General features: G+C 53.8%; 4 protein-coding genes and 1 non-coding gene across 5 annotated transcripts in view; 2 read left to right on the top strand and 3 right to left on the bottom strand.

Annotated features, from left to right (window-relative positions):
* The window catches only part of CHGG_10902 (uncharacterized protein), a gene marked incomplete at both ends in the record, with an annotated part of 4,615 nt that extends 4,412 nt beyond the window's left edge, over positions 1–203 (bottom strand). The window contains one exon of the mRNA XM_001226168.1: positions 18–203. Within this exon, the coding sequence (XP_001226169.1) occupies positions 18–203 (186 nt within the window). The remainder of the gene's footprint in view (positions 1–17) is intronic.
* Positions 204–841: 638 nt separating this feature from the next.
* Positions 842–1,345, bottom strand: CHGG_10901 (uncharacterized protein; the record flags this gene model as incomplete). Its single annotated transcript, XM_001226167.1, has 2 exons — positions 842–846; positions 964–1,345. 2 exons carry the CDS (start codon positions 1,343–1,345, stop codon positions 842–844), a joined length of 387 nt encoding a protein of 128 aa, XP_001226168.1.
* Positions 1,346–2,814: 1,469 nt separating this feature from the next.
* On the top strand, positions 2,815–2,913 carry CHGG_11225. Its single transcript has one exon. It is a non-coding gene; the product is annotated as a tRNA-Val (tRNA).
* Positions 2,914–2,997: 84 nt separating this feature from the next.
* On the bottom strand, positions 2,998–4,883 carry CHGG_10900 (uncharacterized protein; the record flags this gene model as incomplete). The annotated part of the gene is made up of 4 exons (XM_001226166.1): positions 2,998–3,032; positions 3,079–3,418; positions 3,481–4,664; positions 4,715–4,883. The coding sequence occupies 4 exons, from the start codon at positions 4,881–4,883 to the stop codon at positions 2,998–3,000; spliced, it is 1,728 nt and encodes a 575-aa protein (XP_001226167.1).
* Positions 4,884–5,718: 835 nt separating this feature from the next.
* Positions 5,719–8,651, top strand: CHGG_10899 (uncharacterized protein; the record flags this gene model as incomplete). Its single annotated transcript, XM_001226165.1, has 10 exons — positions 5,719–5,986; positions 6,092–6,243; positions 6,431–6,439; positions 6,594–6,763; positions 6,816–7,216; positions 7,345–7,402; positions 7,487–7,609; positions 7,751–7,963; positions 8,233–8,338; positions 8,409–8,651. 10 exons carry the CDS (start codon positions 5,719–5,721, stop codon positions 8,649–8,651), a joined length of 1,743 nt encoding a protein of 580 aa, XP_001226166.1.
* Positions 8,652–9,154: the final 503 nt, after the last annotated feature.

Raw genomic sequence — 9,154 nt, 5'->3', positions numbered from 1 at the left:
ATTCCGTAGTTTCTTACTGCCGCCAGCGCAGCGTCTCCAATGCGTGGGTCGTTGGAGAATCGGATGGTATGGAAGACTCGATGTGCTGTGCGTGCTCTCAGTGCTTTGCAGATTGTGCTCAGTTTCATAACGTCGCCATCATCCAGACGGGAGATAATGGCTTCGATAATCTCTGCAGGGAGGGTGTCGATGTTGGGTGTCATATTGGAGAAGACAGATTGAGTTTCTGGGTGGCACTTGCGTTACAAGGATCGAACATCTGAGGGGTTACGATATATCCAAAGGGGTCACCCAACGGCAGCCGCAACGCCTTGGCTTTTATACGGCGTTCCAAGACAGAACCCTGAAATTGTTGCCAGGGCGGTGTATGTCAGCGGCGCCAAGATTAGGCAGAGGTCTCCAACATTCACAAACACTGCTCTGTTCTTGGGTGCATCTGTGTGCATTTTTGTGAACGGCGAGCATCATTCGTTGCTGAGCAGTACCCCAAAACGTTCTAGATAATAAGCCTAAGGTATCGTGACGTGGGACACGTAGCATCCAATGGAAAAGCGGGACATAATCATGTAATGTTGACGTTGGGTCTTTCGATCACGTTTTCAGGAGGTTCACTCATTGATGAAATCGCGGTTGATATTGAAAGTTATATGTAAGTGTTGTATACGGGATGTGCTAACAGGCCCAAACCACCCATGTACATACTGCTCCTGCTGATTTTGTGCCTCAAATGAAGGTGTCTGGGAAAGTTGAAAGCTCACTTCTCCCCGGATTCATTTGTTGCTTCCTTGTCCTCCCATTCCACTGCCCGATTCAAATCGAACCATTGCTTCTCCGCCGCACTCTAGACTGTATTCCCATTATTGAGTTAGAATATTCGACCATTTTGGTGCATTGGAAAAGTAGAGGGCATTCGACCATATTTATTCTCAAGGGAGGATGAGGCACGAGAGAAGAAAAACTCACAAGGCGGCGGCACAAGCCCGTTAATCACCCATAACCCCCTCGGCGTCTCGTCGATATGGACCTCCCAGTCATATCCCTTCTCTTTAACATGCGGCTGTAGGGCCGCATTGACCATCTCCCTCATTCTCTGCATCCGCGCCGCATCGTTCTCGATATGCACCGCGATGTGGTCGGCCACAAACCGGACAAAGGGCCTATCCGGATTGGGATTCTGCCCGCCGACAAACGTGTCAGTGGCCGGGACGGCGATGAAGTTGACCACCACGTAAAAAGCGGGGAGGCCGGACCGGGTGTAAATGGAGGTGATGTCTGCGGCCAAGCTTTGCTTGGAGGATGGGGTGGTGAAAGTGGAAGGGGGGTGGTAAATCAGCCAGAGGGGCATGGTGACAGCGTAATAGTTTTGACCTTTACTAGCGGGTGGGAACAAACAATAGAGTGGTGGTCGGAATGTTACAGTCCCGGGGAGTGAGGTAGAAGTGTCTTGACTCGTTATGGGTGGCAAAAGAAGGGTGGGACCGGTACAAATGGGAGAACAAGTCAAGTATTATTATACTAGCAGACAGTCAATCGCGGGTAGCGGACCCTTTTCTGATAAGTAATCACCAGCATATCCACGGCGAGATAGCCAGCGTTTACTGAACCATGATTAGTTATCATGGCCTCCATGAGCCGGCCGCGACGGCCAAAAACAAGGATTAAAAGAAACTAGGCCGGCCCACCTCGGCTTTTGGGGTTCTAAGTTGGTTGTTGCGGCGGACGGAAATGTTAACTCAAATTCAAGAAGGCGACGGGAATGGGTTTGAGATGAAGAGTCGGGTAACCAACACCTAAATGATCAGAGTGGCAGTTTTTTGTATAGGAACATGACCCTGTCAGATTTGCGTGCGAACAAGGTAACAACATATGATTTGCGTTTTCGTTGCTGCTATTCAACAGATCCCATCGCAGACCACTTTGTGGTGCAATGGTTAGGCTGTGAACCTAGTCGATTCCCCCCTCGTTGAAGCAAGGCCGCGCCGAGGATGGCGAATGACCACAGCCTCTTTTTTCACTCCCAGTTAGTTATAGCTAGTTGCTTGTTTTTGGTCTCCTTTTTTCTTGGAGGGTCGGGGATTCTTGCCCTAACCTGGGTACCTAGGTATCTAGGTACCTAACTCCCCTCAAGGTTGTTGGCGGGCTCCCGGGGGTCTTTTATGATAATAATAATGGCTACTAACTAGTTAACGCATTCTTGAACATTTGAATTCCGGGTCCTAACTTTTGAAAGAATGGCTCTCCAATCCTTAACACCACCCTTTGCCAAATCGACAAAGTTGTTACATGTCACGAATATGCCAACAGGTGGAGCCTCGGGGCGCGGAACACCCCGAGCCAGTCGTTCCGAGGACCAATCAGGGAAGTCTGGGGTGTGCTCAGTGTGATCAGGGAAACGGGGAACAAAGGGAGACCAAGCACACCGAGCAGAGAAGCCATGCAGCCAATCAGAATATAGGAAGGACTAAAAGTGGTCAGTGTGATCAGTGTCGCCGAACTCCGGAAAAGACTGAGCACACTGAGCACCAGGGAATTAGGTAAGTATATAGTCACTAGTCCTGGACAGCTCCGGGAGTTCTCCAGTTAGCAATCACAACTACAGTTCGCTACAAGCTCGAAAGCCTACTGTTGAGACAAGTCTTTGTTGTGCACCCTTTGGCTGCACCGAACCTAAGCACCCTTGCAAGATTATCTTCGACCGAAGCTGAACCCTAACAGGACGGGGTCCTGGAGTAGGTTCGTCACATTACACCTTGGGATGCCGCTACTCAGGGTATGTGATAGCACCAGACTCCGGTTTGCCAACCAATAACTACAGGTCGGCTGGTGTAGTGGTTATCACGTCTCGTTCACAAGGTTGAATCAACTGGAGTAATTCCACCGAGAAGGTGCCAGGTTCGATCCCTGGGTCGATCATTGTTTTGCTGTTATGCCCTAAGATTCTAGTCTCGACTCTTTTTGCTCGCGCCTCCACAGAGACAGATCTGAGGTTTTTACCTCTCAATACGGCACATCCAAACTGTCCTGGATCGTGTCTGGACTGACAACTCAGTCCACTACCATCCTTTTACACCCACTCACTCCACCTCACCCCCTGTCGGTACGCCAACCCGTCCGTCTCAAACTGCGGCCCCTCGGCGTCCACAAGATAGCCCGTCTCACAACGGTTGTAGCTAACCTTCTTCTGCTCCTGCTCGTAAAAGGTATCGAAGCGGCTGCTCAGTGCGTCGTGCAAGTTCTGGACATTGCCCGCGGGGTGCAGCGCATGCCACGGCCTCACGCACGTCTGGCCCTTGCACGACTTAAGCACAAACAGCAGAGCGTCAAGCCGGGCAATGACCTTTTCAAACGGCACGCCAATGAGCGTGGCGGGGGGTTTGGCCGTGTCGTGGAGGAGGTTGTTGAGTTGGTAGGGATCCGTCTAAATAACTGGTCAGTCAAAGGTCCCCCTTTTTACCACGGCAAGACAGAGATGAAACATACCTTGAGATTATACAACTCGTGCTCGTTGTTACACCAGACGGAGTAGTAAAAGTTGTACTCCTTCCCGATCACCCTCAACGCCTTGTACGTGTTGTTCGCCACCAACCGCTGCCCGTCATCCCCCGCCAGCTTGAACTTGCCCTCAGATATCGCAAGCCCCCAAAACTCCACCGTGACATGCTCGTGCCTCGTCTCGACCGCCTCCTTCAACTCCCCCTTGGTCAACGGGATCCCCTCCCCGTCAAATTCCGCCGCCCCCTCCTTCACCACCTTCTCAACATCCACCCCAGCAATCCCCAAAATCGTCGGCGCCAAATCCACATGCGTCGTCACCACCTCCGCCACCTCGCCCCGCGGCACCCCCGGGCCCCTCACAATCAACGGGATATTAATATCCTCCTCAAACCCGCACTCCTTCCCCGGCTGCAGCCGATGCTGCCCAATATGGAACCCATTATCCGTCGTATAAAACACATACGTCTCCTCCAGCACGCCCAAATCCCCCAACCTCCTCACCACCGCCTCCACCAACTCATCCACCGACTGCAGCGTCCTCAACCGCTGCCTATAATAATGATCATTCCACGCCACATTCTCCTCACTCTGCCTCGCCAACCCCCTCACCCAACTCGCCCCCGACGCGCCCCCCGCCGGATTAAAATGCGGCGTCCTCGGCACAGTGACATTCCCAAACAACCTCGCATGCCTCTTCGCCGGAATCGGCGGCGTAAACGACACCAACTTCTCCACATCCCCCTCGTCCGGCCCCCCCGGCGGCACCGGCCCCGCCCACGCATCCCCCGCAATCTGCACATTACTATGCGGCGCGACGGGCGCGATCCCCAAGAAAAACGGCCTCCCCCCGTCTTCAGCCCTCGCCGCATCAGCAGCGTCGTCCAAAAACCCCAGCGCCTTCCCCGCCAACACGTCCACCGAGTGCTGGCCCGGGTAGCTCACCGGCGCGTGGCGGTTGCGCTGGAAGGTGGCGTTGAGGTACATGTAGGTGTAGGGGTCGAGGAGAAAGTCGGAGCCGTTCCAGCCGGCCGGGTAGGGAGTGGCGTAGTTGTCGATCGTGTGCGCGTTGAAGAGCTTGCCCGTGTAGTAGGTGTTGTAGCCGGCGGTTTGCAGCCAAAGGGGCAGGTAGGCGGAGTTGAGGCCGCGTTGGATGAATTTGGGGTAGCCGCCTGGGGGGGTTAGTGGGAGGGGTGGGTGGTGATGGTGGGGGGGACCTTACCATGGGGTGGGTTCACGTCGGTGACGTTGGTGTTGTGGGCGAGCTTGCCGGTCCAGAGGGAGACTCGGGAGGGGCAGCAGATGGCCGTGGTGCAGTAGTGGCGCTTGTAGAAGGTGCCTTTGTCGGTGAGGTGCTTCTTGATCAAGGGCAGGTAGTCCAGCGACTGCATGTGCAGGTCCTGGTCGTCGGTCAGGATAAACACAATGTTCGGCTTCTTCCCCTGGGGGCTGGGCCCCAAAGAGCCACTGAGGCTGAATGGGTGCTGGCCATGTCCGCTACCTAGGACGGCGGGCAGGCAAAGGCCCGCCGTGAGAATTGCCTCCGAGAAACGCATGATGATATCAGAAGCAATAGTGGTGGGGAGTGTATTATTAGCCGAGGTGACCGTCGAGTAGTCCCGCGGTCTTCACCTCGTGGCTGTTGGTCATTGATATCCCTCGACGGGGACCTAGCAGCGATACCGGGGCTCTGGTACGGATGGTTTGTCAAATCGCTTTGTTGTTGATGGCGTTATTATTCCCGGCTATTGCATCGGTTCCCACGACCCCTTTTTGGTATGCAACCCCCACACCCACGCGCTCTAGATCAATCCGAAACCGAACTATGTGAGTGTGGAGGACCTCACTCCAGCGATAACTCCGTCAGGAACGAAACCGTAACGCTGCGGCTGCGCTAGTCAGGAAATTGGAGCCGTTAAGTGGGCGGATAAGACGCTCAGGGGTTACGACATCGACTTGTAAATGTCGTGATCGGCTGGAAGTTGGAACGGCCCCTGCAGCACAGCGCAACGGGGATAAGCGATGTTGGGGGACAACGGCGCTCGGGCGTTCCGGAAGGCCGATGTATATTGAAAATTGAATTTCTCTTTCTTGAGAACTTACGAGGTGAATCAAACGAGAGCCGGTTCGTCGTGCTCTGGTACAGACTGAGGTTCGTGCATGTTAACCCTGCCCAAACCCCGGTGCCAGATCTAACTTACAGCAGATATATTTTGAATAACCGCAATGGTTCAACACTCAAAAATAACCGGCGGCCAGCCTTCGGAGCAGACACCCTTGCTGGGCAAAGACGTGAACGCGAACGGTCACGGAGGCGTGTCTGTCTCGGCAGTCGAAGTTCCTGTTGAGGAGCCGCCCGTCGGTAATGGCAATGGGGTGAACGGCGCAATACTTAAGACAGGGACGGGCGATGAGGAGAGTCAAGGGCAAGGAGAAGTCGAAGAAGCGGTAAACAGAAACCACGTGGCTCAAATCATCTTGGTCTTGCTAATCGGTAGGTCTTGCTGATCGGTTTGTCGATTTTGCTGATCGCTATCCTGGATGTCTTGCACTCGCCTTGGCAACTGAGTTGATTAAGAGTACTCTTGATTAATACTAGTTAATGGAGTTAAAGGCATCTTTGTCGCGCATGCCGACGGGTCGATCCTCCTAGCGACACACCCTATCATTGCTTCGGAATTCAACGACTTGGAAAACTCAAGCTGGCTGATCACTGGTTTTGCTCTGGCCGGGGCTGCCACACAAACTCTTGTAAGCCGCCCGAGGTTGAGGAACTGTTCGTACATGTAGCTAACAAGAGGTTCAAAGTACGGAAAGCTGAGCGACATCTACGGCCGGAAAAGTTTGGTCATCACCGCTTATGTTATCTTCGTTGTTGGCTGGTGAGTTCTCCATGTTCAGATCCGATTTGAATATTGCTCTAATTATCCACCAACAGCGCCATTGTGTAAGTCTTCTTGAATCATAAGGCAACTGAACCGTCTGAATCCTAATGTCGAACAGTGGCATGGGCCAAACTATGGGGCAGGTCATCCTCGGCCGAATCATTTCGGGGGCGGGGGCATCTGGGATGGCCGGACTAGTCTCTATTCTGATCACAGGTAAGGCCATCTCTCATTCGCTGCCGAGAGATCGGAACTAACGATGTAGACCTTCTCCCTATCAGAGAGGTTGCGCAATGGCGTGCCTACGTCAACCTAGTTGCCACTTTGGGCCGCAGCATTGGAGGACCACTGGGCGGATGGCTGGTTGATGTTGTTGGTTGGCGATGGTGAGTTCTATTAACTTTGAAACCCCTAAGAGACACTAACAGCATCCTCTAGGTCCTTCTTTGGCCAAATCCCGCCCATTATACTCGCTATCATTCTCGTGACCGTCTCTCTCCCCGGTTCCCCTTCAACCGTCCCCGAGCACCCAGATACTCTCGAGGGTTCAATTAGCCAGAAGAGCAAGCTTAGCCGCGTCGACTTCAAAGGCTCCATACTCTTCACCCTGGCGATTCTTGCGCTGCTCCTACCCATCGAGCTGGGGGGTGTCAAGCTGCCCTGGTCTCATCCAGCCATCATCACTCTCTTCAGCCTCAGCCCCGTACTGCTGTTTGTCTTTGTGGCGGTCGAGAAGCGGCAGGCAGAGCCGACCTTGCCCCTAGAGATTTTCCACCGCCCGGGATGGCCGTTTTGTTCTTTTCTTATACTGGGGCCTGCAGATTGCAGCCCAGCTCGGGGTGCGTCCAACCAAAACGTGTGCAGTGGGTGTGAGAGAAACTGACTGTCAGCCAGCTTATGTTTTCGGTCCCGCTCTACTTCCAGATTACGACGCGGGCATCTAACACCGTTTCCGGGGCACACCTAGTGCCCGCCGTCGTTGGTAATGCGCTCGGCGGGCTGATCTCAGGGCTGCTCATCAAGAGGTAAGGCAGGATGGGGACAACCTGAATAAGGGAGCTATCGGGTGCGAAGTTGGTAAAGTTAGAAGGCCCAACTAACCTTGCCAGATCCGGCCGTTACAAAACCCTCATCATCCTCGCCGTCACGCTCTCCTCCTTTGGCTATCTCCTGCTGATGCTCCGCTGGCACGGCAACACCAACTTTTGGGAGTCTCTCTACATTTTCCCTAGGTTTGTGTCCCTCTTTGTCTGATCCCCTTCCTTGAGCCCCCTTAATCGCCTTCCCCCCCCCGGTCCCCCTTCCATCCTCCGCTCCCCATAAGCCACCCAACCCACTCAACCACCCACTAACCCCCCCTTTCCTCCCAACAGCGGTTTCGGCACAGGCATCGCCCAATCCGCCGTATTCGTCTCTCTGCAAGCCGTCGTGTCCGACCCAGCCCACCTCGCCCCCGCCATCTCCTTCATGTACCTGACCAGCACGGTGGCACTGACCATCGGCCTGCCGCTCTCCAACGCTGTCATGCAGGCTGTGCTGCGGCGTGTGCTGGAGGGGAGGTTGCTTGGGGTTGGGGGTGGAGGTGGGTGAGGTTTTAAGGGTGGGTTGTTTTGTTTCTTTTTTTTTTTTTTTTCTTTTCTTTTTTCCTTTTTCCGTTTCTTGAGTCTTGGTTGTGGTTTTGGTGTTTTGCTCGTTTCGTTTTTATTTCCTTCCTCTGCGCCTCCGTCCCCTATCCCCTTACCTCTTCTCCGTCCTCTCCTTAGTGTTTCGTTTTAGTAGTAAAATCATTGGTGATACCCCGGTGATCTGTAAACACGTCTCCGAGCATAACTAACCGGGCCGCTTCCGGGGGCAGATCATCGAGAGCACAGTCTCAGACGTCGACTTTATCGACCGCGTCACCGGCAACGTGCGGGAAGCCATCGTCAGTTCCTATGTTGACGGGCTGTGGTGGAGCCACGGTAAGTGTTCTCATCTATTACCCATCCGGCCGCATACAAGTCCCAGCCCTTAACACACTCCATTCCGCAGGCGTCTCGTTCTTGTTCTCCGCCACGGCGTTCGTCTTGGCCCTACTCATCCGCCAGAGGCCTCTCGATGGTCCCAGAGCGTGAAATAGGTAACCAGACTGTCCCAGTATGCCGGGGGAGACAAGGTTGTCACTCTGATGGTGAACAGTGGTGTTGCCAGAGCACCGAAGTGGAGGAGATCGTTGTATGTACAAGGCAAACACAGCTCAGCCTGGGAGTACTCGGGATCGGAGGTGGAGCTTGAAACCCGCAAAAGCAAAAGAAACGACTAGATCCTTGAAGTGTACGGGTTAAAGTGATACAAGGCGTGTACATACATACCTAGTTTGGGGCCGGTGGCCGTCGTACTAAGAGGTTGGGGATAGTCCGACTGTGACGAACCTACTTCAGGACCCTGTCCTGTTAGGGTTCAGCTTCGGTTGAAGGTAATCTCTCAAGGGTGCTTAGGTTCGGTGCAGCCAAAAGGTGCACAACAAAGACTTGTCTCAACAGTAGGCTTCCGAGCTTGTAGCGAACTGTACGGAGTAGCTGTGATTGCTAACTGGAGAACTCCCAGAGCTCTCCAGAACGAGTGACCATATACTCTCTAGGTCCTGAGCACCTCTGTACCTATTATCCTTGGGAACGTTGGGAACGATGGGAACGACGGCTCGTTCCTATCGTTCCTGTCGTTCTTGTACACGAAGGGAACGTTTACATACTCCTTTCGTTCCCTTCGTTCCTCCTCTTATTGGTCCAAAACCCTGC

The sequence above is a fragment of the Chaetomium globosum genome, genomic scaffold (assembly GCF_000143365.1).
Source record: "Chaetomium globosum CBS 148.51 scaffold_8 genomic scaffold, whole genome shotgun sequence".
Taxonomy (NCBI): domain Eukaryota; kingdom Fungi; phylum Ascomycota; class Sordariomycetes; order Sordariales; family Chaetomiaceae; genus Chaetomium; species Chaetomium globosum.
This window is presented reverse-complemented; position numbering and strand designations above follow the sequence as displayed.